The following is a 27,474-nucleotide window of genomic DNA, read 5'->3' as shown; positions in this document are numbered from 1 at the left end:
AGGTTGAACAGTTGTGTTCCATACCCTTGTGCTGCGTTTCTTCCATCTATGTTTCTAAAAGCTTTTTGAATGCACATAAGCTTGCGACACCCACAGCCTCCTACGGCAATGAGTTCCTCTGCTGAACCGTGTGTTGTGTCAAACCTCCCCCCGGTTTGACCCGGTCGCTCAGTAACTGCATTCGACACTACCTGGTTCCTGCACTGGGAGAGTGTTTAACCACTGTCTATTCACATTGTCCGTCGCCTGAGACTTTTCTAGATCTCCTTTATAGCCCTCTTTAGTTCCTTATCATACAGAATCCACTTGATTGTCCTTTGCGAAATTCACAGAATTTTCTTTTGGATAAATGCTGCAGCATTGTGTTACTGTTATCGGGACACACTGCTGCGAGTCTGACAGTCTGCTTAGACTGAGGAAATGCAGCAATAGGAAATGAAATAAGAGAAGGAACTGTGTTCCACAATAAATCTGATTCACAGTAAACTCAAAAGGAAGGGGGGTATAAATAAAATCATTAATTGGGAAATAAAACATTAAGGATGAAGGGCTATGTTCTGCGACTACGAAACCTGACGCTTAATGTTGTAGAAGGAACGTAAGTGTAGTCTTTCTTAATTTAAGAGACATTCAGCACCTTCAGATGTCCCTGAGATGAATGGTTAATGTGAGTGTTAATCAACAACGAAAATCTAAGTATTGACTTGCCAGTGTATATCTACATAGAAGTTTAGTCCCTGTTGTAGGTAGAAACCTCAAACTTCTAAATACTTTTGTGGCAAAGTTGAACATAAGAGATGCATCAAACAAACCGTGCACCCACTTACTGCACCCAAGAAAAATGCAGTGGGAGCCACCCCAAGAACCTCGAGTAGTTGCAGGTAGAACTGCGTAAGCAGATACGGGTTTTTATTCCCCAGTGATCTGCTCTGATACGAGCTTTTAGAGCCGCAACGGATACACAAATATTTCTGCGGATACAATTGAGTTTGAAAAAGCGGTTTACCGTATGGCATTTCTTAAATTGCATTATTTTGCATAGCTGAGATTGGACATAGCTGAGATCGCACTCCCATTGGAAACTGTGGCATTTGCTGCCACACACAAGAGACTTGGCTTGGAAAATTCTGTTTGCTTGAGAATCTCCAGATCCGCTCTCAAGGTTATTAAAAATTACAAAGAAAATAGAAGATGCTGATTTTCGACCAGACAAAACAAGCTATTTCAGAGGGAATTAGTCATCAGAACGCTCTGTTCTAATTCTGCTGCTTCTCGGTCTCCCTCCCACCCCCGCCGAGACACTGAAGATGTCCATGTGAAGCTGCTCTGTTGCCTGCTGGTGTCTGGTGCGGTGCCCCAGCGCGGGCGGCGTTGTCCCAGCGCGGGCGGCGTTGTCCCAGCGCGCCTCACCGAGGCGGGGGTACGGTGCCGCTCCGGCGTGGTGCCAGGCCCTTACCTGCAGGTGTAACGCTCCTTGCCCTTGCGCAGGATGGGGTCGGATAGCGTGGGCGGTGGCGATCGGAAGTTGAAGGGGTGGTGCGGAAGGGGCTGCAGGGAAGTGCCGGTGTCTGCTTTCATGGCGGCAAAGCTCTCCAGTTTCTCTGTCATTGTTTCTATGGCTGACATCTACAAGTACAAGGCAAGACCTCATGTCATAAAAATCCACGGGAAGAACAGTATCTGATGCGTAAAACATGCCTTTTAGCCCTGGGGTGTTGGCCAAAGCCCGTTGCTGCTGTTTGCTCTTACTCTCGGAAGAGAGCTGCGCAGCCTGAAACGGAGCCGCTGAGCCCAGCCAGGAAAGAGAGGAGCAGCGCCCCGGGCCCAGAGAGCGCAGCAAAGATACGACCGGCAGTGCCACGCAGTCAGCATCAGACCTTAGAAATTAGGCACGTTTTTACCTTCTGCAACGTACACGTGTTTACTTTCAGCATTTCAGATTCAAAATCATCTCAGAACACACTTGGCTTCCCTTTTACCAGGGCCGGCACGGCAGTCAGACGCCATGGTCAACCGCTGGATGTAGAACCCATCGCCCCAACCCTCCTCTCAAACTCAAGGCCGAGTCTGGGCAAGCGAGGAGGTTCGATTGCTCATACGGCATCTGCTCCCCCGCGCGGGCTCAGAGGGGCAGCCCCAGCGAGCCACGGGCAAGCAGGTAGGCAGGCGGCCCCAGGCTGGAGAGGAGAGGGAAGTTTTGGGCAGGAGGCAGAAGAATCCTTGCCAAAGCGGAGCGGGAGGCAGCAGACCGCTCATCGGGGGGCTGAGAAGGAGGAGGGGGGAAGAGGGAGCAGCTGGGGAAGAGGAGGAGTTAAGATCAGACTCAGGATGGAGTCTGTCCACGGAGAGTTTGCCCTGTGAAGAGGTCAACATTTTAATTACACGTAAGGAAGGTTCAGAAGCCAGTAAAGGTGATGGAAGGATGGGTGGGAGATGGCTGAGCTTCCTGGGGTGAAAGGGAATTCCAGCCAAAATACTCCGGGTGAGCTGCGGCCGGCTGAGTTACGGTTGGGAGGACCACAGCCTACACACCGAAAGGCTGTTCGGGTGGAAGTGGCGGGCACACGGGCCTGGAGGTGTGACGCCAAATAAAACGCTTCTGGGTGCCTTTATCCGCTTTAGTTTGTAGGAGTCAGCAACGGCCACGTTCTCACTTAAACACTGGGTTAAACGCCACACCAGAAAGAGGGAGAAAGGGAAAAACCTGGAGATACAGGAGAACGGGAAAGCAAAAACGGAAAGAAAAAAGTTGGCCTGTGTGCAAAAAAAAAAAAAGGATACACGTAAAAATCCCACCTAAAGAAAACCACTTTTACTTTCATTAGAGCAAAAGGGGAAATCCAAATCCAAGAGAGAAACGCAACTCAGAGGACTACGCTGACATCTCCAACGTTCAATTTTATGCACTCTTGAGAGCACTTTCGAGATACCAAGCAGAAAACAGGGATAAAACAAACAAGGCAGCAATAAAGCTGCCCCCTCGCCGCAGCTGACATCAGCGGGAAGGAGGGAGCGCCGGGGGGAGAGTCAGGCCGAGAGCCGGGGGGACAGCGAGCGAGCGGAAGGCAGTAGGAAGCCATATATCAAAACTGGATGCTCTATTGTACAGGAAGGGCTGACCTTTTGCACGTTTACACTTTATTAAACTGGGCTGGAGGGGGGGGTGAGAGGGGGGAGAAGAGAGCCAAGATATTGTTTAAAATGTATGACTATAAAAAAAGTTGTCTTAATCACCAAAGAATACATTGTGGAAGGCTGACAACCATTCATAAGCCGTAAAAAAGAGGAGTAGTAAAACCCATTTCTCGATAATAGATCCACGGCCCCTTAGTTGGAGGCTCCCAGCCCATGATAAATAGTAAGTAATACTTAGCGCCAGCCACTTGAAAAGGTTACTTGATCATTTACAGCAAAAGCTCTGCCCCAGCTGCCAGTCATGTAACAAAACCATCATGTTAAAATGCTATCCGGATCTTTCAGAGCTATGCCACTCAGCCCTTCGCTGGAGTACCTGGAGATATCTTTTGTTGTGCCCTGTTCTTTAGGCACTTAGTCAGAGATGTTTGCTGGCTTGATAGCCGTAGGCTTATTTTAAAATTCTAAACACCGGCCATAGCCTCTCCAGTGGTAAAGGCACTTTGCTATTTAGGGAACAACTGCCTGGTTATAATAAAAAAGAAGGGGAAAAGAAAAGAAACTTAACAGGTGAGAAAAGGTTTTCCATTAAGTTATCAAAAAGTTACACCATTTATTTATGTTGTCCAGATTTTCATTTAAAATAGACAATGTAAGAATAACTCCCATCAGAGCAGAGAAACCACTGTCGACGACTGGCTAAGAAATAAAGTCGCCTGAAATTCATTTCCAGAGAGAAATCGTCTTCTGAACGCTCAGTCTTTATCCCATCTTTTGGCTTAATCGCATCCCACCCAGGGCCCTCCATGAGAGCCGGGGAATTATTCACAGAAGAAAAGGCTGAGATCAGACTTGTGTTTAGAGGGAAAGACATGTAGAGTGCGCTTCGAACCGACCCAGTGTATGAACGTTGGTCCTAACGACAACGACAGAAGAAGGAGCCCCTGAAAATACGATTTCTTCAGAAATGATCCAGGTCAATACTGGATGGGGATCTGGTAGTAAAAACCTCATATATTCTTAAACAAATGACCTGTCTTTGTTCACCATATTTGAAGTACGCGATTGATTACATAGCATGGGAACTGCAACTCTCTACACCAAGTGATCTTTAGGCAGCAACCCGCTTTATTAAAAAGCAGTTATCAGGAAGTTTCGGGCTCGAGTGATTGTAAATTTTAGGCTATTCTGTGTGATAAGCTATTAGAGATAACCAGACCTTCCACATCTTTTCATTGCCATGGGAAGAGGACGTGGTCAGGATTTCAGGAACAATGTTAGTAACCTTCCACCCAATGCTCGCTGCTGCTCGGGGTCTGTAGGCTTCTCATCGTCTCGTTGGGTCGCTTTGCCACACTAGCTCCTCCCCGCTATCAGATCCTTTACAGGCAGATATCCCCACTATTCTAACTCACACAAACACAGGATGTTCCTGGCCAGCCTGTCACCATTATCCAGCCTGTACGGAGGAAAAATCGGGGGAAGTTATTAACCAAACTCTGAGGCTGATGCGAAACAATGAGGGAACTAAGTTTAGCTGTGAAAGCAACCAGGATCCAGCTTTCACAAACCTGCAAGTTATTTATCTAAGGTGGGAAACATTATCAGAGGAGAACAATGCATGTGAATGTAAAGGAGAGTACAATAATGAGCGCAGAGCTCAGCTCCCAGCATGCGGTCACCGCCGGAGAGCCGGGGGATAGCCGGCGAGCGCCACGCCGGCGGGACGTCGGGCAGCGCGGGGCAGAGCTCGCTGCGTTGTCATTACGGAGCCAGGGATCCTGAGGGCCCGGAGTGACATCGCTTCTTGGGGAGTTTTGCTATCGCTTACGAGATAAGGGGGTCTGTTAACCGGGGCTGATTCTCGAGAATAGTCCTGCTCCCACTGGACCTAGCTGTGCCCTTCAAACAGTCTGGGGCACAGGCCTGGTCCGGCCGCGCTGCGGGCTGGTGGATCGGCATTCCCGGTCCACTGTCAGATGGGAAAGCTGTCCCCCAGCGCTTCCCATCGCTCTGCAGTGGCTCAGACCTGACGGAGATGCAGAGGGAGCGAATACCCGTGAGCTGTCAGCAGAAGAGAGACCGGAGCAGCTGCGCAGGAAGGAGAGGATACCGGTTCTCCGTCAAGTGCCCCATCACCTCCTGGCGCAGGACTGAGCTCTGGCTCTCCGCTGCCCTGCCCTCGCACGCTTTCTAGAGGATGTAAGGGAACGTCAGGCAGATATAAAATGCTACTGCTGTGATGCACAGACCTCCTCTGCTTTGCACTACTGCAAATGACTGCACCCGGTGTTCCCAACAGAAAAATGATGCAGGCGTGCTGGCAGGTGAAAGGGGGGGTTGGCAGACCATACGAGTTGTCCAGACCTCACCCCTGTTCTTCTGTTAGTGCAAAAGGAGCAGCAAAGCATAACTGCCACCATCCTCAAACCGGGTATGAAATTAAAAGTATCTGAAAGTAACTGGTGGAAAATAGTGGAGTTCCCAGTAGGGCCCTTGGACGAGAGAGAGCCTGATCCGAGAGACCTGCCTGCACCGGCTCCACCTCGAACCCCTCGGCATTCCATCAACACCGCGGTATAATGTCACTGCTTTTACCTGGGGGTGAAAAAGCAGCGGGGAGGGTCGCAGGTACTTCTCCTTTAGGGCACCCACAGGATCTGTCACCTTCCGCTTCTCCACCCTGCTGGACAACAAGACAGAGGGTTACATACCTTACAGGGCTACAGGCGGCACAGAAATAGCCAAACCATTGGCAGAGGTGTTTAAATTCTGTACACGAGGCTATTCGCCTATTGACACAAATGTCTCTCTTCCCCTTCTCCTGGATACCACAAATTATGACCCACAAGTTACCCCGCAAAAAGCACTGGAAACGATATGAAAATGGATCCTCTCCTTTGGGCAATATGTTTTTAGCCATCACACCAATGACTAAGAAAACATTTTGATCTTTCTGTGTGAGAACTAATGCCTTTGCTATAGTGGTTTATAAGACTCTGCCGTTGTGAAATGTCAGGAAAAAACCCTGTATTTACAGTAAAAGCAATGTTTAAACGGGAGAAGCTTTAGAGTCCACAGCAGGCATCCACTGCATGGAAAAAATTTGTCTTTGAGAGTTTGTCTTTATCTTAAGAGTTAACACTGGGTCAGACTTCACAGCCCCAAGTGTGCTGCAATCGTTAGGTGTTTCATATTTATTTCCTCCCTTGCAGCTGAGACATAATTTGCATTGAGTTTCTTTGGCAAGCACATGTGGACAACAATTTAAAAAGTTAGGAGCTGGTAGGAGATTTCCGAAGTGACTTAGGAACCCGAGTTCTTCCGACGACGCTTTGGGCCAGTCAAATATTCCATGCTTGAGCACCTTACTATGCAGAAAGGATCCTGAAGTGAGGCTCCTATTTTTGAAAACATTGGCTTTGCTTTCACAAAATATTCTACTTGCAGGGTAAACCATGGTGTGGAATCACCGAAAAGAGAAACTGAAATGTCCTCTATGGGAAAAAAAATATTATGAGAGTAACTCCAATAAATGCAGCTGCATCTTTAAATTACTGCAATAGAGTCCATCTCGGCTAAACCAGCAGAAATCCAACAGAAACAGTAATTTCGACTACATTAGTCCAGCACAAACGAGAGCAAATTATTTTGCAGCATTTCAGCTGATCGGTGTGCGGATCAAATTCCCAAAGAGTTTAAAAGAAGAGTCACGCAGAGTGCTATTTAGCAAACTGTACTTAATCTGCATTTCATTTTTCTGAGGTGGAAGCAAAGAGAGGAGCCGGGTTTGAAGTGCAGTCAGAATGACTGTGCTTCGCAAGGCACCTGTTTTTACGGGCCCGAGTTTTCAGAAAAACAACAATCTGTAAAACAATACGTAAAAAGTTTCTCCCTGGCACAAGGTAAAAGGGCAAACCGCAGCTGGCAGCAGCGCGGGCAGCGACGCTTTGCCCCCGGTGCCGCGGCGGGCAGCGGCGATGCCGGGGATGCGGCGGGACCCCGCGGCAGGGCCCCGAGGGACAGCCCCTCCTGCGCAGACACCCGCAGCCTCAGCCAAGCGCCAGCGTTTCACACGGCTTTACCATCTCCCGGTGCCGGGAACGAGAACACAACCACCGTAGAAACTTCCTCGTCAGAGCTGAATTCCGCAGCGACCAGAGGATTAAGCTGATCTTTTCAGCCCAGCGCCTGAGAACGTTACCTTAAGGAGGCTGAGCTAAAAACTGCACTGATTTCAGGCTGTCTGGCTGCATTAAATTATATCACCAGGAGAAAATGTCAAGGATTTAAATGGCCTTTGGGAGAAAAATGAAGGAGCCAAACGATGTGAGAGAGTCTGATAAAGAGAAGTTTAGAAACAAAATATTTCCATATTTTTTAAGCTGGGACTTGGAAGCTCTGCTGTTTAGCTCATTACATCAGGAGTCTGATTCGCAAGCAACGCCACCGCTGACTTTCTATTTTAATGTATTACTAAAACTATATGCATCCCGTGGAATGCAACAAATGATGCCCCCATCCTTCACTTCCATCTGTCTTCTGGACCTTTACGGTTTTCCCGAGGCTGCTATTTTAATTGGCAACGGCTTTTTGAGCCCATGTTATTTTAACATTCCTAGTGAGAATGCCCAGAGGTGGCAGGATCCTACGCTAACTCGAAGCATTTGCCTTTCTGTCCCATTTATTTTTTTCCAGAAGTTCTTTCTACAAAAATAAATGCCGGACTATTTACATCATTACTTATTTTTCCAGGAGGAGATGACCATGGTGGGTCCCAGACAGAATACATTACGCGTCCCGGGCCGTGATGTAGCCGTTTCCATCACAGATGGTGAGCATGTAAGCAACACAGCGCCGACCCCGAGAGCGCTGGCAAAGCGAGAGACGCTTTCTTAAGAGCCAGCAACGAGGGCTCACTAATCCTCATCTCAGCTGACAGTTCTTTGGCCCGGCTAGACATTGACATCATTTTTTCCCACAGTTATCAGCCGTACAATAGCAGCGAGGCGGTGACATCGGTGCTGTTCTCCGGGCCGGCAGTGAAGGCCACAGCACCCGTTGCTGTTCGCAGCCCTTTGAAGGCTCCAGCGACCCGTCCCGGCGCTGACATAATCGCTCTGCGGTGACTACGAGTCTTCCCAGCGCTCGGAGAAGAGCCGCTTCTGCAGCGCGTCCGTTAGCTCGGCTCAGCGCGCGGCCCCGCGGCACGCGGTGCCCACCAGGCTCACGTAGCGCCAGAGCAAACCAGTCCCTTCCAGCAACTGGCTGTTCGGTGAGACACCGAATCCAGGAGCCCTCTGCGCCAAACCCACGGACCAAAATGGATGGTATGAAGCACCCCGCCCTAAGGGAGAATTAATTGCCATGTTCACGTCTAAATCAAATAGGTCGGGATACTGCTTTTCACTCGAGTTTGCTAAAAACAAGCAAACGGTATTTGCTACGTGACAAACACTCCTCATCCCCAGCGGGAGGGCAGCAAAGGCAGTGCCGCTGCCCGGGTGGGTAAGACTCAAACTTACTGGCACCCTCACCGTAAAGCTTAAAACAATTTTCCTTTAGAAACAGGTTTTATAAAAAGCTCTAAACCAACAAACAACTTGGGTCTTCCCTGTACATCTTCTGAATTCATTCCTTCTGGAATTTTCACTGGCATTGGATAACTTCACCCACTCCGCTTTAGACGTGCCTTCCCCGTTCAGCTTATTCGAGGCATGACGCCACGAATCGGGTCTTCCTCAAAAACCACCCGTTTCGAGAGAAGCTAGAAACCCCTTCCTGTCTTCCACGAAATGTTAAGTCTGCAAGAAACGTATCTGGGAGAGATCCGGATAATAACACGCTACTGTGTGTTATCACAGTACATGTTACTCCAGACTTAAAAAAGCTTCAAACGGCTGAGGCCACCCCAGCGGCTCCTATGAACTGAAAAACTCTAAGAAAAGGAATTAGAAAGAAAAAGGGGGGTGGGGAGGAAGAAAGGTGAAGTGGCTCACAAAAGGCCATCGAGTCAGGCAGTGGGAGAGCTGCATTTCCAGGCTCCCAGGGCTCCTGACTCATTCCCGAGCCATGGGAGCCCGGGCTCCGAGGCATCTGAACTCTGCATTCTTATCGAATCAAACCTCTGGAATTTCCCCAGCAGAAGTGCCATCTTAGTGTTGGCTCGTGGGAGAGTCCTTAAATAGGTCAAGTTTCTTCTTTATCAAAATAAGGATGTGTTCTTTATACATATTGATTACGAGTACTCCTTTCAATTATTCAGCCCTTTCGATTCAGAAAATTCAACGTGCTGTGACAAAGGAGAGAGAGGTACCATCAGCTGCAGCAGACTTTCACCGCTCTCTCTAAACTAACCTACGTCCCGCTCTGCCTCAAGCTGCGATGTCAGCTAGCAAATCAGCTCATTAAAGGAAACGTTTAAGGCAGGGTATGTTAATACCTGTATATGGGGTCCATGAAAAAGGGCGATGGCTTAGCGTAATGCAGGGACGGCTGCTGGGGCAGCTGAGACTGGGAAATCTTGGGTAAGACTTCACTTGCCATTAGCTTCCTCTCCCCATAAATGTGGTTTTTCCGTGGCTCTCTTCCTCCGTTCTGACTGGCTCGGATGCGGTTGCCAATGCTCAGATCCAGTGGCTGTTCTTCCCCTGAGGATGGGGCTGGCAGGACCTTAGGTGGCGGCAAGATTGGCTTAATCTCTTTTGGCTTGGTGGTGAGATCGAAGGGCGACTCTGAGCTGGTGCTGCCCACTTTGTGGAGGTCCCTGGGTGACTTTGGTTCTGCCTTGACCAGCAAGTTGTGATTGAGGGTCCGCTCCGTAAAGGGATAGAGTGAATGGGGGAAATTGGGGAGGAACTGAAAAGGGAACATGGAATGATACGGGAGCGAACCCATCTTTTTCTCCTGCATCCCCATAAAGCCGGGCCCAAAATACTTCTCTGCGATGGAGGCGATAGCTTTAATAGAGTCATTAGCTGCTCCCGTGGTAGGTAGCAGGTGCTCTTCGGGGGGAGGAAAGAAGGAATGCTGAGAATAGAAGAGAGGGATCTCACTCGTGTTGTTGGTGGAACTTGCAGACACAGAGCTGCTGACAAAATCTGGCTTGCTCTCCATTTGTTTGCTCTTATCCTTCGTTTTGTCCCTGTCACTCTCTGCATCGCTGTCCAGGTCAGAACCGGTGCCAGTAGTGGTGTCCAGATCTGTGCCTGTGGTTGTGTTGACATCCTCAAAGTCACTGCCGTCGGACATGTCGCTGTTCCTGGCTTTTAGCTTCTCCAGGTAGGAGTTTTCCAGGCCGCCTTCACACTTCTCCTCTCCTGACGCGGCCTGGTTGCTGTTGCTCACTGCGGAGATCAGAGGAAGCGCTGGGTTCCCCAGGGGGCTCGGCAGCTTTGCGTCTTGAGTGTGGTTGAGGGGACTTTTGAGCAGTTGCGTGGGCGGTAACAAGGGGGGCCTGGGGTAGAGAGACGGCGGGAAAATCCCTGGGAACCCCGGAGTGAGGGCGGGAAATGCCGGGGGGGCGGGTGAGAACGGAAGACCCCCCGGGTGCGGGCGGGATGGAAAATAATCATTAAACCCCAGGCTGGCATGATTGAGGGTGGGAGAGGGCTTGGATTTGTCCATCATGGAAGTGGGCGTTAGGGGTAGGCCGGGGGCAAAAATGCCCCCCGGGCTGTAATGGTTCTTGCCCTCGCAGAAGCGCCGGTGCTTGTTGAGAGAGGAGGTAGTGCTGAACATCTGGCCGCAGTCCTTGCATTTGATCTGGGTGCGACAGTCCGCGTGCATCCGCTTGTGACGGCAGAGGTTGGAGAACTGCGTGTAGGATTTGTGACAGACCTCACCTAAAGCATCAACAGAAACCAACAACAAAAGCGATATGAAATTAACAGGAAATGGCAGAGAATTCGTGAGGAGCTTCATCAGCGCCCCCCACCCCCGCCTTCCACCCGGCCCCGGAAACCCCCTTTCCCTAACGAGAGGAGAAAGGAGGCAAAAAGCAGGCAGTAGCTGCCCGCCGCGCCGGATCTCTCGAAACCCGGCTCCCCGCTTCTCCTGCTACGGCTGCCTTCCCTCCCTGCCCCTCCGCACACCGCTCAGCTGCTTGGCGCTCCTGCTCTCTCCTACGAGCCCGTCCGGTCTCGGGCACGCGGGAAGAGCCGTCGCCCTCTTTAAATGTTTCGAGGGGACTCAGCCTCCCCGGGCTGGGCTCCCGGCTGCAGCCAGAAAAGGAGGTGGCAGCGTGGGGAACCCTGGCCGAGGGGCAGCAGCCCGGGAGACCCGCAGGAGCAGCCGACCGAAAGCAGCGCTTCCTCTGAAGCCCATCCATCGCCCGGAGCCACGGCGGCTCAGCCCACCGCCTCTCCCTCTCGGTAAACCCTGTTCCGAGAGAACCTCTCAACAAACGACTCTCTACAGAAACCTGAGGAGACGCGCTGCTCCTGCTCAAACTTGTTTTTTCTTTAATTTTCCATAAGGACAATCGTGCCTTTTAATGATGATCTCCATTGACGTTAGCCAGCCTGCTTTCCCCGCAGCCCTGGCGCGGCAGGGAGCGCGGAAGGCTGACGGGAGAAGAGCTTTGCCTCACTGAATCACACCTACCCTTTCTTTAATGCCATCCATAGTCAGTAACCACTCCACAGGGATGTCCTAGAAATCCTTTGCCAGCCAGGCCTCAGCTCAGCTAGAAGCGGGGGGAGATCCTGCATTCGTTAAATTAGTAAGACACCCCAGCAATGCTAAGTTAACGCGACATCAGCGTTTGCCTTAACGACCTGCAAATACCAGGCTTTCAAAATGTGAATTTTTATGACCTCCTTCACCTACAGACTTTGCTGGTGCGGAGGGAACGGGGCAAAGTGAGGAAGAAATCCCACCCAAACTTTTCTATATATCAAAACACTGTAACTTTTTATTATCTGATGCCTCTTTCAACATAGGAATAAATTCTACTTCTTAGTGAATTAACACACTTCTTTCACTGGAGAACTGCTGTTATCACCTCCTTGTAAACATGGAAACTGAGACAAAGAGAGGGAGGGGATATTGTTTGGAGTTGGGCAGGCAAGGACCCAAACCCAAACTCTCCCGACACCCGGTCCTCCGCCTCAGCGAGGAAGTGGTCCTTCCCCCCCCTCCCTCCCTCCCAACTCCTACTGATAGGCACGCGCACGCCTGACTGGCCCTGTATTTCTTCTAAATCTTTAGGATTTACATCGGTGCTGGACTATCTAATGACTGTCAGGAGACTATTTCACAGGCAGCTCTGAAAACATAAGGGGAAGCCCCTTCTATTGAAATTCAAAGCACAGGTTATTAAAATTTAACAAATTTGACGTTTCAGTTCAAACGAGCACCCCAAAATTCAGTGGATTGTCTCTGAAGGATCTGCTGTGTCAAACTTCTAGTGCAACTGGAACCCAAATACGAACCGCCCTTCCTCAGACTATTTCAGCCTTTCTGCTCTGGGCTTAGACACAGCGCGGCGCTGAGAAGGGAGCACAGCCAGAAGGAGAACTACAAAGTCATCAGGAGAGTTTCAGTGTCTGAGCAACAGCTTTTTCAAAGGAGTATGCTAAACCCATCCCTAGTTTTTTGGCGATCACACCTTAAAAACTTGTGTCCGGTCTTCTGAATTACTCTGACTGTATACATGCAGTTTTATGGCTGTTGCATGTATTATTTTAACTACCTTAGACTTTCATAGAAAGGGTTTATTTAGTTTTTTTTTTTTCATTTTAAAATGTTTTCTTAAAAAATATCTAAACAGAGTTCTCAAAGGAAACACCGCTCAATTTATTTTCCATAAAGGCTACGAGACACAACAATCCCTGTTCCTATAGAAATTGAAGCAGAAGGCCATGTCAGCACCCACATGACTGGTCCAGCCTGCCCAGGCCGTCCCGTGCGCTGCTGTCGCGAGGGATGCGCCTGCCACCGGAGAGGCTCAGGGGACGCGCCGTGCCACCCCCGGTGCCCGCAGCCTGAAGTCAGGACAGCCAGTTCGCTGCTGCCTGCCTCGGGTCTGACGCTGCTTTAACTGCTCGACCTCGGTTCTAGACGGGGCGAGAACTTCTCCGGCGCTGCTCGTCCGTGCAGAGCCAGAACCGCCGGGGCGGTGGGAGTGACTGTGCGCGTCCGAACGAAGAGGCAGTGCAGACACCTCCAGGAGTAAAGACACCATGAGTAAGCTCCCTCTCAAACTACTAACAATACCCGAGGAAATGTCACATTTGGGTGGACTTCTTTAAAAATGTATGCTGTTCTTTCCAGAGCAAAATTACCCCTTTCTAATTTTAACCATCTCCCCTGCCACGTGCCAAGGGATGCAACGTTGTGGTTTAGAAGACACACACAAGTGTACAATAAATGGCTGATTTGCTTACGGAGGTCGTTTCACAACTGAGTGCACTTTCTGTCGGTTTTCACTGGTGCAACAGTGTGTCTGTGGTGTTTGCGTTATTTTCACCGTATGCATTCGCAATATTACAAAAGAGAACTTATATTGTTCCCATACGGCAAAACTTCATGAGAAGACTAAGGATAACAAAAGCAAAGTCTTCCAAAGGAATCGGGTTACTTTCTGCCATTTTCCACCCCAGGAAGAGTTGCGCGATATATGATGCTGCACATCGATATAAATGATGCTGCACAACATTCTCTAAAGGGAAGCGCTATAGGTACGAGAGCTCACATCATCATTCTAAAATAAGGAAAACTGGATATTTGTTGTTTGAGCCTCCCGTTATACAATGATTTAGTAACTCCGTGTGTAACGCCCTCTCTTGCTGTTTTGTGCTCTGCAGTTATAAAGTTACAGTTTTGTGTTGTTTTTTTTTTTTTAACGCCAGGTATAATATTGTAAAAAACCAACCCCCGGCACCCCCTTTCTTCCACTGACCAGGAAAGGAAACTTCCCAGCGAATGCCGCCTCGCGGCTCCCCCGGAGCTGCTAATGGGTTCCATACTCACGCCCGTGACTCCACCTGGCACGTCTGAACCAGGCAGAATCAGTCTCAAGTTGTTTTACGCACTGATTTAGACTGACAACTCCCTAATTCTTATGAGGTGAGAGTGAGGAGATTATGAGAAGAAATCATTCATCTCACTGCAGCAATACTATGAGATTCAAATTATCTCTTTCATGTGCCCGTCATCAAATGAAACATTGCATCAAAATGAGCAATAAGAGTATTTTTTCTTCCTCCACCGACACCCATCTGATTATCTCAGGACACATTAATGAAACGAGTCTCCCAGGATACTCTTGCATACTGTTCCCATTATACCAATAGGGAAAAAAAGGCAGCGGTGGGTTCAGTGGCTTCCCCACCGTAACATCAAAGCCCGCAATCAAACACAGACCCCGTTCTGTGCTTGAACTGCGCTTTCTGAAGAGCGTCAGGAAGTAGTCCCTGAAGTTTCTGTAGCTTTGTTGTGACACAACCCACTTTTCTGCACAGTTATCAAAATCCAATAGGTGCTGTGTCAATTAAAAAAATATACAACCCTGAGAATGACAAGAAACGAGACGAATGGCTCTCAAAGGGAATATGCCCTTTTGGAAATATTCCACTGAAGAGAGCACTAAGGACACGGTTAATCTGCTATTTATTTGGCTTCCAAGCATTATCTAGATGAAACACGCAGTAAAAAAAGAAGGAAAAAAGCTCTCTTTAAAAAACACCTTCTTCTCCTCTCTGTGACTATTCCAAATTCTTTACAATGGCTACGGGGTTTGAGGCACCCCTGAAAAACATTTCGATCAGGCCGTGTCAGCTATTTATTTATGTCACCATCCTGAACGTTCAAAAATTATTAAGGAAAAAAAGAAGAGAGAAAGAAAAGATATGAGAAAATGGCATCGCTAGGACTGCTGAGAGACTCAGCTTTTAACTTGTCAAGAAAGTCAAAAACTGCCACGAATGTTTACTGAAAAAACAGGGAGCATGCAAAAAAAAAAAAAAAAAAAAAAAATTGCTGCGGAATTTCATCTTGTGCTCTGACCTATAAAATTACAGCGGCTGCTCACAGAGGGACAGCTAGTACTGGGGGGCCCCCGCAGGATACGTGCAATTATAGCGAAAGCCAGAGCTCTGTGATGGCCGTGACAACTTACATATGAAAGGTTTGACAGTACTGTGAATGTGCTTGTGTTGTTTGAGGCCAGAGGAGGTGGCAAAGGTTTTGCCGCAGTCCGGGCAGGCATGGGCCCGCGCGCCCACGTGCTGGGAACGGATGTGCCGCTGGAGGTTGCTGGGGTCGGTAAACACCTGAAAGAGAAAACGCCTTGAGGGAGGGAAACAAAGCGGTAGGGAGAAGAGTGTATATGTGAAAACTTGACTATTTTTTCTGGTTTTTTTTTTTTTTTTTTTTTTTTTTTTTTTTTTTTGTCATCACCACTCCTGGCATCGGGAGGGCACGACATTCACCTCCCGCTGCCGACAGACAATGAAGCGAGCAGGGCTGAGCCGTGCCCTGCTGGGCGGCTGTCACGCTCTCCGCAGCGCACGGTGCTCGTGGCTTAACAGCCGCTCGCTTTGCCGGGTCTCCGTGCCCAGCGCCCACTGCCCCCGGCGGCCTCGGCGAGCTGAGATGCCCGGGGCCAGCGGAGCACACCGCTCTCCTCCCATCACCACGCTCCGCACCACGGTGGGGCCACCACACCGCGCCGGCATGGGTCACCCATCTTCAGCACCCCTTCCCCCAGGTCCCAGCGCCCTCTCCCAGCAAAGCCGCCCGCGGGCACCGCGTCCTGCACCGTACCTTAACACAGTTTTCACATTCAAACCGTTTCCCACTGTCGTGAGACATTTGGTGACGAATCAGGTTGGATTTCCAGTTGAAGGCCTTGGGACACTGGTCGCACTTGTACTCCCGCTCCTCGGTGTGGATCACCATGTGCTGCTCCAGGCTGGGAAAGAGAGACAGGCTGAGCCGGCACGGCAGGCGGCGGCGAACCCGGCCCAGCCCCGCGCGCCCACCTGCACCCGCGCCCACCGCCGAGGCACACGCCGGCACCGCACGCCCGCCCCGCGCCGGCGGGGTTTGGACCCGAGCGAGGAGAGTAAAGGCAGTGATGGAGACCGAGGCCGGGGGCCCGGGGGGTCTCCAGGACTCACCGCTGCCGCGGAGCGCGGCCGCAACAGCCTTTGTGAGGCGGCGGTGAGCAGCACACCCGCCACGAGAGGTGCAGCGACACGCAAACACCGCTTGGGTTTTTGGCATTTATTTCACAGGTGGAAGCTGCCGTATTCTGCCTCAAAATGCGTTTTATGATTTTGCTTATGAAGTACCCCAGTTCATTTACGGGGGGGGGGGGGGGGGGGGGAAGGAAGGTAAAACCAGACCTAACCCTGCAGGTTCCTGAAGGGAAAAATGAGCACTTTGTGACCAAGGCTTCTACGGCATCCCCGCAGGGAAAGACAAGATATTAGCTGTTGCTGCCGAGACTATCACGTTGCCGTTTTCATGGGCACAAAGCCCACAGCTTCCCAGAACACAGCGACTTAACATTGGAAAGAAACATGATAAGGTGCAAACACATTTCACTTCTAAATGTCAGACATCTTTTATTACTTAACTCGGCAATTTCAGCTTCTGCCAACTGGCAGCCTCTCCCCAACCGGGAGGACGATGGCAAACCAAAGTGGCCGCTGGAACTGGGCCACGGCAGGGACGGCTCTCCCGAGAAAGGCGCGGGGTGCTCTGCCTGCCCTCTGCCGAAGCGCCGTCCCCGTGCCGGGGCTCGCAGGAGCACCGAGCCGGCGGTGACAGCCGAGGGCAGGCGCTGCCGGTGGCACGGAGCCCCAGAAACCGTTCTGCTGGAGACCAAGTGCTGTGAAACGCCCCAAGCAGGTTGGAAACCCTGCGCCTCTCAGGAAGGGAAACCCCGAGAAACTAAGGGAGAAAATCCGAGTCCTTTGCTGCCTTCAGTGTAGTTTAACGGGAGTTACAAATACTCCTCCTTACTGTGGCTTCCGATAAAGGACAAACTTACGCGAAATCTGCTGCTACTGCCTGAAATCCCCTACAGATCGATATTAAACCATTCCTACGGAACTTTAAAGCGCAGCTGTATTTTTTATTGGAACGTTAAAAGCAAACACTACTGGAAAGTCCTGCCAGTCTTCACTAAATGCTACAGGACGACGTCGCAGCAGATAACCCCTGGGCACTGCCACAGAGCCCGAGGGGTATAGAAACCCAGGAATCGACTCAGCCCTGACAAACTGCTCTCTCTTCGGATGCCCACGGGGAGCCGCATCCCCAGTGGGACTGCGCGCCACCGCGCCCTGGCACCAGCAGGCACCTGAGGCTCAGCACCGGAGCAGCGACCTGACACTGGGGTCCTCCGAAATTCCCAGCGCAAAGGCTAACTGCACCGATAATTGACCTGCATTGAAATCTTGGCTTCCCCGAAGGCATTTGCTGGCACAGGAAGAAGGCAACCGTGTAGAAGGTGGCTCCATCACAAGTGGGCTCGGTGGGACCGCAGCCGCCCGGCAACAACACGTCCCACCCCACAGCCACCAGCCTGCTGCTCCCCCGAGGGACCTCCTCTTCCTTCAAGGCAGAGAGTTAATATTCATGGACGTGCCCCTTATAAACTGCCAATCCACTAATTTTGAAGAAGCAATATTCATTTTGCTAAAGAAATGGTGTTCTTAACGCTACAAAATTTTTTACACATACAAAGAAATATATACCTTTCATATACATATACAAAAATACGTTCCTGTTAACTGTGATTTATGAGTTTATTTAGAGCAAATATGGACAAACTAATATGCTGTTTAGAGGGAAGTACCTACTGGGATTAGCAAAACATTTATTCATTTAGTCAGCTGCTAAATGCTCAATTTCTGTTCCCCAGTGGCACTCTTGATTTGATCTGTATTAACTTGTGAAAAATTGTAAGACCGTCTAGGTACGCTGACTGGATACATTCTGTGTTTTAGCGGCTTTCTCAGTACATAAAATGCTGCAGATTGATGGGGGAGGGATAGATGTGGACATTCTCTCCCGGCTCCACTACATCCATCAGCATGTAGTACTCTGAATGGTGGTGGCGCTGACTCACTTTCCCATTGAAAAAAATGATTTCGTATTATTTACTCAAAAAAACCCCACCCCAAATCTTTGGAATCACTGGCCTAAACGGCAGCGCAGCCTCTGAGCCCCGGAGCCCCTGTCACAACTCCAAACATTTTCCAAGCGTCTGTGGATAGTGACTTGGAGTATCTCCATCTGAGCTCAGTCAGAAACACCTTGGAAAGGCCTCCAACTCAAAATCTGGAAATCCACGCCAGCACACGCACGGACTTTTGCCCTAAGCTTGAGACGTTTGTGTTGAGCACACTGATGACCAGTAAATGTTCTGCCCCATTTCCTGCTTAATTAAAAGGTCTGGAAAGTAACGGTTAGGAGCGATGATTTTGAAAAACTAAAACAGGAGACGTTCCTGAAAATAAACGAGGACGGGGCTTGTAAAATTGGTGTTCTGTCCTTGGCCCTTCCAAAGGTCTTTGAGCTGACTTTGAACAAGTCATTTGTTCGTCCCTTTTACCGACCCGCTCTCAGAAGCGGTGCCCGCACCGGGAGCCCTCTGTGCCGCTGCCAGAGGGCAGCCAGGGAATACAATGATGTTACCGAGAGGGGACAACATACACATTTCCAAAGGCTATTCCCTAAATTAACATAAAAACTACAGAGTGGAAGTCTCTAACACACAGCTAGTGAGATAAAAGAACTGGAATTTCTACTAAAAATCACGAATACTGAAAACATTTAAAGGAAGTTCTCCTTTTCTTGTCGGGTAAAAAAATTAAGAGAATTGCAGCCTCCGAGTATCTACTCAAAAGTAGCCAACGTAGGAAGACAAGGTGAGGAATAAAGACCTCAAACGTGCTAACACAACCACTGTACAGATATCACTGGCAGACAGTATCTATTACCAACTTCTACAAGGCCCCCAACGCAGCCAAGAGCCAAGCTCTTTTCAATGCAGATAAACCCCGGAATGGTCTTTACGTTTCACCTTTCTCTACATATGTCAAAAGAGATTTTTTTCTCCACTTACTCACCTAGATAAAAGATCTGAAAGTAACAATATAATTAAGTTCAAAAATGAGTAATGCTGGTGAACACCACCTTTTCAAATTTTTAATTGAAATGAAACAGCCCTTGTATTGGCTTTAAGCTCAACGGTTTTGCTCCACTTACACGCTATATGACAGAGGATTGCCAGTTCTCGTAATTTTATAACAAATCTTGCTGTGGGTGGTGGTTGTTCATCTAAGAAGTCAACTGAAAGGAGCATGTGAGAACTTCAGCCTCTGGTAAACAGATAAAACTCTGGTCCTTATGATATGGAGAAAGCCTTGAAAATACAGCCCAGGAGTTAAAGGCTCAGGATGCAAATAAGCACAATCCTAAAATGATTAAAGAAAACCTCTCAGCTTTTTAAAACTGCCTCCTAATATTGAACCATTTGAGTCTCACTTTGCACGTGAATCACAGATCTCTGCTTTAAAGCTGCCTTTGATTACCATCACGCTACGCTCGAATCTCTCAGTTAAAACTTACTGGGACAAAGAATTTTTGCTTTTTAAAAAAAGTTTCATTCTTGTTTAGAGTTGCCTTATAACAATAACTGAATAATTACTGCAAGGAAAAATAGGAGATGGAGAATATCCCATCTTCTTTTTTTTGTGCCTTTTCACATTTCTATTACAAAAATGCTCAGTGAACACAAGACTTTTTCGTGAACATTTTCTTTTTAAAGAAACTAAAAGCAAATATTTGATCGGAAGAGAATTTTTTGATTGCTTCTCCAAGATCAAATAGGAGCTCCTGACCATGTCAAAAGTTCTTAGTATAACAACGCCTCTTTATACCCTCTGATCTCAAATGACCAAGAATTACATATAAAAAGAGTCTTCATGCAAATATTGGCAGAACGTAATACCACCGCTTTCCCTCAGAACCCGATCACATGGGAGCAGCTGCTGCAAAGACACTAACCAGGTCCATCACCCTGTCACAGCCCTGAAAAAGTCACAGGGAAGTCAGAAAAGAGCCATTTCAACTTTATATTGCCAATAATCTGCGGGCGCTTCTACCAAGGGGGAACGAAAACCATCGCAGTCTTTGAAATCAAGGTGAAACAAACCGCTGTCCGATAGCTAATGACACTGAAGGATCCCAAAAACAACTTTCCTGAACCCTCTGGAGAAAGGGAAGGTGCGCTCCCGGAGCCGTCCTGAGCCGCCCAGCTCCCACCGAGGGCTCAGGCTGCCCATCATGGGACGGGAGCGTGCAGGAGGAACGGAGAGGGGCAGGCCAGAGGAGGGTCTGGCAATTTCCCGGTACCTGTATTTATTGGGGAACATCCTCTCACAGTCTTTGCACTCATAGACCTGTCCATCTCCAAGACCTTCTTGCTTGATCTCGTCATTCAGGGTCTCGTACAGGGAGCTGACGGCGTTGCAGGCGTACTTCTTGTGTCGCCGCAGGTCGAGCTTTGACTGAAAAAGTTCATCACAGTCCTCGCAGCGGAACGTGGGCTCTTCTACAACAGACAAAGAAGACGATATTGATTTGGGGATCGGGACGTTCAAATAAGTCTAATTATTTTACCCAACACCGGGCTTGTTAAGAAAATGCAATATTCTGTGAGGATCTCTCAGACAAATAAACAGAGAGGAAATTTGCAAGTGACAGGAGAGAGAAACCAAAGGTAGGCTGTGCCAGCAGACTGCTTTCACTTTAGGCATTAAGAAAAAAAAAAAATAAATCACACAACAAGGAGAGGTCTTTTTTCTTTGTGCGCCGGCCTCTGCCGAGACACGGAGACCTCCAGGAATCGGCAGATACACAAAGCGCTGGGGCTGCTTCTGGAGTATTGCGCTTGTTCGCAATGAGGGTTTTTCAAAATACGAACGAGCTTTTCCTCCGAAGGGGCTGCCAGGGAAAAAAGGAACAAACCGCACTCATAAAGACAGCCACTGGGGAAAGCAAATTGCCACAGCACGAACCTGGAGAAGCTCCTTCCTAAGAAAATGTCTTTCTAATGTTATCCTCTTAACTCGTCCTGCACAACTGCAGCAGCACTGTGCGCCGCCAAACCCGAGGAGTTCAAAACCAGAGTACCGCGGAAGAAAAGGGAGCCAAATTCTTTGTTGTTGTGCTGTTTTGTGGGGTTTGTGTTTTGTTTTTTTTTTTTAAAAAAAAAAAAAAAAAAAGATCTAATGCACATAATAAATTCTTGTAGTCAAGGTCAAACAAATTAAAAAGAGGGCAGCTATTATTAAGTTTACAAGGCAGCATCCTGACCACAGTGCCAAGCTAAACAATCAGCTCAGAGCTGTAAATTTTCCAGGAGAACGACCTCTGCGAGGGAGTCGGGATAGCTCCGGGTTTCTCCACCCAGCAGCCAGCTCGAAACAGAAGCTTTCCAGCCACCACTTAGTCACCGGTGCCGCGTTTCCCTGTCCTCCTCTACCCTTTCCTCTGCATCCGGGGCTCTGCTTCCTATTAGGTTTCATTCTCTGTTTCTGATAACTTTACTCTCAAAAGGAAAGCTTGCGGTAAAATGCATTAGCTGGGAGGGAAGAGTGGAAATATTCCTCCTAAGAGATGGAGCCAACAGGCAGTGCGGTGCCGGAGCTGATCCACCCCCGAGCGCTGCCGCTCGGCGGGAGAGGGGACGACGGGGTACGACGCGGCGGCACTCGCGTCTTCGGGGCCGCTTCTCTGCCTGGAGCCGTTCTCAAATTCTGCAGCCTTTCAGCAAACCCTTGGCTTAAAGCACCCCACGCACTTGTCCGCCCAAAGTTTCGCACAATGACAACCACTTAGGCTGGGCTTTAAGGCCTGGAATTGTGTTTTATATAAATCAGGGTTAATTTTGCTAAAAGTGGGACAGGAGTACAAGCAGAGGCAGTGTCACCCCCAGAGACCGCCGCTTCCCCGCCTGCACTCGGGCAATAATCTCCTTTCCCCGTTCCTCTCAATACAGCCTATTTAAACCCGGGCTGTGGTTTGCGAGCCGTGCCCCCGCGCGCCGGGGACGCTGCGACTTGCTCCTGCGGTGACTGAGGCGGAGAAGGTCCCATGAGCTGCCGCAGCAAGCTACGTAGGCAGATGAAACCCACAGTGGTCCACACCTACACGGAAAGTATCGACACGCCCACAAACTGGAAAAAGTCGAACACAGCTAAAAAAGAAAATATCACTACGACACAATCAGCGAAGCCTTGCTACTTCTCCGAGCCGCGCGCCTAGCGGCGCTGCACCCGGTTTACAGAAGGAACGAGTAAAATACAGAGATGCCAGAGGATTTCCTGACCTGCAGGAGAGGGAGATGTAAAAAAAAATGAAATCCAATGGGTGAACATTTTCCTTTTGCGGAGGAAAGGGGATTTTGACTAAAAAAGGAGACCTAAGGGAAGAAAATACCCATATCTCTCCCATTTTAACTAGTTTTGACAGATCGTATACTCTGAAATTGCTATCAGCAGCCTCACAGCGAGGCGGATCGGGCCCTGCTCTACTCCTTAGAGTAATTCTGTTTATTAGCACTTTGTAGAGCAGTACCAATATGTATCTCATGTGCTTTATGTCCTGGGGGAGGGAAACCTGGAAATCAGGATATAAAAAACTACCTAGCTGTATTGAGAGACCACGTATAACCTACCATTGAAATAATCCAAACTACTTTTTTATGAAAAAACAAAAAAAAGTTAAAAAAGAGAAAAAAAAAAAGAATTGCAGTAATATGTTATGTCCCTGTTACTGCATTTTACCGGCAACAACAGCACGAAGCGTACAATGCCACCCAGAAAAATGTACTATTTCATCTGCACACACTTATGGACCAAAAATGTTCTTAGTGTGAAAGCTGCGGGCGAGGGGGGCCAGGGCTGTGAGTAGGTGTGTTTAGGTACCTTTGCGCCCTCCACACATCCATAACTCGGGTGAGAGGCGCCAAACCTGACAGCATCAAGTGTCCCGAACGCACGCGCTGCACGGGCTGAGGCAATAATCTCGTCGTGCCATCTCTCCTCGTTATTAATGAATTCACGTTAGCTCTGAAACAAGTGCCTATCTGCTACACCGCTCAGTTTCCATAGTCCCAGACGTCAAGCTGTACTCAAAAAGGGTCGTGGGTGCTAATAAACATGACCTTACTTTTGTTCTGGTTTTGACTCCTAGAGACGTAGGTGGGATAGGAGTTCATCTGACTGACGCAGCCCACTGAACTGTGGAGTAACGGGATAAATCCCTCAGTAACTCCAGATAACGTGGAACTGCTCTGGCAAGCTCTTCGCCTACCTCAGCATTCATCCCGCAAATCAAACGTTTCCCCCGTTCGCTCTTCTGTAAATACAGTGACGGCTCAACGTGAGAAAGCTGTTTTGTGGAAGCGACTGAAAGCTCTCCGGACGGGGCACTCCCCGGTGCCTTCACCTCTTAACATCCTCCTACCAAACTCCCAGCGTCTCAAACTGGCAAATCCCCAGACCTGAGAACTGAGGATGGAGGATACAGATTTTTAATTTTATTTTGTTTTTTTGGAGTTCTGAGACAATGCATCAAAATACCTTCTGCAAATCCATACTAAATTCTCCCCACTTCAGTTTGAGATATTCATGATTAATTGTATCTTATTTCAACCAAACTATCCTCTAGGAACCAGAAATCCACTTTGAGTTTGGAAAACTAGCCATGGAGAGTAATTGATTATACACCTGGCTAAGGACGGACAACTTGCAAGCACCCCCTCCCAGAGCGCACAACCTCGTATAGCACTACCTGTTGTTATCAATGAGAATAACATCTTTTTGCCCTTTCTATGAGATTACAGAGTAGGCAGATGGACAGATTGACAGATGAAATACACGAACAGCCTCAGCAATAACAGTTAGAGATTTTGCTTCTAATTCTCCCTGTCCTTTGCCAGCAGAATCCCAGCTCTCGCACAACTCCCACGCGATACACCGCCCCCCTCAGCTGGCAGCGCTTCGGTCACTGAGCTGCCCCACCACACTGCCACTAAGAAGTGTAAGACACAAGGCAGCTCAGCTACGGCATGTGCATTTTTTGCTCTGGCATTTGCATACTTTCAGAGCTACACAAATTTTACAGATCTAGCCTTTGCACATCACTACGTTGAAAAAAACCCCTGTCTGTTTGGTACAGGCTCGTGCTTCAGTGACAACATTCCTCTTCTGTCATCAAACACAACAGCTTTCTCATAGCTGAAAAGATGGAGGATATGAAAATAAATGTATGCGCTTTGGAATATTTGGGTTTGGAAGAATAAATTTATATTGAAAAGAAGAACTGGAGAACTGACAAAAATACGATTAAAGTCTTGTCATGTTAGACACATCGCCACTGGCTGCAAATACTGTTTTGATGCTCAGACAGGTTGAGAGGAAGAACCCACTGGCCGGCAGAGCAGCTGACTGTAGCATATCAAAATCCAACACCCATTCCTCCAGCATTCCCGCTTCCGAACTTCAGTAGATTAGAGATCAGACTGCTCAATAAACTGCGCTGCAGGGACAGGAACTGACCGGTGGGCTACGGGCCAGAGCATCGCCCCGCAGGAGGAACCCCAAGGAACACAGCAGGCGCAGGGCTGGACTGAGTCCTGGGGTCTATTCTGTGTCTTTGCGTCAGACGCTCAGTTTGTAGACTTCAGGTTCATTAAAGTTATTTTTTTCCTTCTTTAAGCACCAAAAATAAAAACACTGCCCTTCAAAACAAGTTCTCATTAAAGTTTTCTTCTTTCTTCAAGCACCGCAAATGAAAATACTGCCCTTCAAACACGGTTACTACTTCAGCGTCTTACAGGGAGAAGGGGATAAAAAGAAAAGAAAAATCCAGTTACAAAAAAATTGCTGCCTGTTCTCTATGTCTTGTTTGTCAAATCTATGGTTATATGTGTCTATCTTAAGTTCCATCAGTAACACTCAGGACAAAGCAGGAATGTAACAGAAAAATAAATCAGTGCCTAATAGCTTTCAGAGAAACCAAGGGGAACACAATTATGTGGCATCTACATGCTAATCTACCAGACTTGAATCTCAAAGGAGTTCAAGTGCCCTACTCAAAATTCCTGCAGTGATAAGGGGTCTGCTGTGTTTGGCTGGGGTTTGGATAAAAGATTTTTATGATAATTATCTTTGTGTGGAACAATTTTGCATTTTCTTTCTTGTTAATTCAGAATGGGAGTGGGGGTGCGAGGCAGCAGGAAGATAGCATTACCGAAAGTAAAAAGTATTAGGAAGTCAAATATTTAATGTTGGCCTATTATAATTTGAAAGCAATTATGTGGCAAAAGCACTAGACGTTACCAGGAAGACACAGATAAACGTTACATAATGACAAAGGTGGAAAGCAAGGAGCACTTTTTGCTTGTTCCAATAAAAGCCTATTTGAAACCCAAATGCAAAAGAGCGGTGAGTTTTCTTTCTGATTTCTCCCTGACATCAAAAAAGGTATGTGTTACTCCATCATTGTGAATACAGAAATTGTTCACCTCTGTGCGTTGGTTTCAAGAAAATTATTAACTTTTTTGGGGGGAGAACACTGAAAAAATAATCCCAAACCTGACATCTCAGTGAGACAGCAGCTACGGCACCGCCTGTTCATTCACTTCACCCATGACCTTCACCACAAGAGCTTTCAGCAGCACTGAATTCCTCAAACTACCTGTTTTTTCAGAAATATTTCAAACTAATTCTGCATATTGTACGCACTCTTGTAAGAGTTTCACTGCAAATTTGAATCTGAAAATTATATTCATATACAGGTAAAAGAAAATAAATGTATTGTGGGATGTCCAGGTGAGACAACTCAGATTTCAGCGATTAATTAGGTAGAGCAGTATTTCCAAATAATAGTTTAAAAACACTGGTAGGTGAGAATGTATTTATAGAAATTAGTCATCAAATAATGTGAAACCTGCAACAGGCTCCACGCTCAATGAATGAACAGAAAAAGTAATACGCCCTGACAATCTCTTCACTTGAGAAAATTCATGTACCTTTTAAGTTGTTCTTTAACTTCCACTGCCACCAAACGTTAAGGAAACTAGGAGGCCTGGAAAACGGAGCAGAACTTTGCAAGTCCAGCTTTTCATTTCATTTCAGGATCACACGAGGTGAGGCTTCCGCAATACTCTGTTACGACAGCGTTTTGTACTCCTCTCAGGGAAAGATCTGGACTTGCAAACAATCTTTTAAATATAGGATTTTTTGATTACTGTAGCTATGTCCGTGCTGCTGCCCTGGTTTTATAGTATTTTTGGGAATGGTGTAGCACATCTTCCCTAGTTTTCCTGAGAGATCACCTTCACTGCACAGCGTTGGCACTGACGGGCTGTGGGGCAGGGGAAGGGGTGGGATGCCAAACGTTCGCCCCAGTCTCAGAGGAATGCTGAGAAAAGCACTCTAACAATGAAAAAAATGAATCCTGGTGACACTCTCAGATTGCCAAAGTATTTCAGGCCATGTGTCCTGCTCACCCGCTCTCCTGTGGCGGAGGAGAGCCGGCAGCAGCTCCCAGGGAGGGCCGCAGGACCCGGCCACCAGCACCAACCCGTCCCCAGGGCAGGACGCCTCCCCACCACCCTGCAACGGTCTCCTCCACGGACCCGCTCAGTCTGTGCTGCCTTCCCAAACCCTCAGCCAGACTTGCAGTTTTACCGTAGGAATTCTGGCTGTTCTTACTCTTTGTGAAACGAGAATTGAACCCAAAGCGTTACCAGTCTAACAGAAGGACAAGCAGAAAGCTCCATCCTTCTTCTTATGAAAAAGGTAAGTACTTTACAGCCATCTCTGCCTGCCGTGAAAAAGGAAGGAGGGCTCAAAGTCTTCCCTTTCCTGTCCCTTTCCCCAGCCCTCCCCACACGTCCTCTTGATTCTCCCACAGCACCATTCCGGTGTAGGAAGAGAATCCCAAAATCTCAGCGCATTGCTCCTTGCCCTGGCTCACTAGAAAACTCCCGCTGAACCTGGGAAGCATCACGGTCTGTTAGACAGTCTGTGTGATGACTGAACGTCAGTAATTAACAGCGGGTTACTTAGAGGAAAGTGGTTATGCCAATACATGAAGAAGTTAATAACGCTTCATCTTTTGGGTTGCTCCACACACGATAGGCAGTTGAGGAAACTTCTCCCTCCGCCAGCCCGACTGAGCTGTGCACCGCGTCCTGCAACACCAACGCGCTGCAAGGAGGAGAGACACTGCAGTCACAAAAATGTGACCTTTCTTTTAAACATGACCATTCTTTTGGCCTTCACTGCATCATTTCAGGGTTTC

The 27,474-nt window shown here is 48.4% G+C and overlaps 1 protein-coding gene across 2 annotated transcripts in view; it reads right to left on the bottom strand.

The window, feature by feature from the left end:
* The window catches only part of PRDM16 (PR/SET domain 16), a gene marked incomplete at both ends in the record, with an annotated part of 335,264 nt that overhangs the window by 13,476 nt on the left and 294,314 nt on the right, over positions 1-27,474 (bottom strand). For both annotated transcript variants that reach the window (XM_082493700.1, XM_082493701.1), the window contains 6 exons: positions 1,457-1,626; positions 5,734-5,821; positions 9,578-10,979; positions 15,257-15,410; positions 15,904-16,051; positions 20,512-20,710. In XM_082493700.1, coding sequence (XP_082349826.1) covers positions 1,457-1,626; positions 5,734-5,821; positions 9,578-10,979; positions 15,257-15,410; positions 15,904-16,051; positions 20,512-20,710 — 2,161 coding nt within the window. The remainder of the gene's footprint in view (positions 1-1,456; positions 1,627-5,733; positions 5,822-9,577; positions 10,980-15,256; positions 15,411-15,903; positions 16,052-20,511; positions 20,711-27,474) is intronic.

This window comes from Vanellus vanellus, assembly GCF_965231255.1.
Source record: "Vanellus vanellus genome assembly, chromosome: 20".
In the NCBI taxonomy this organism is placed as follows: domain Eukaryota; kingdom Metazoa; phylum Chordata; class Aves; order Charadriiformes; family Charadriidae; genus Vanellus; species Vanellus vanellus.
This window is presented reverse-complemented; position numbering and strand designations above follow the sequence as displayed.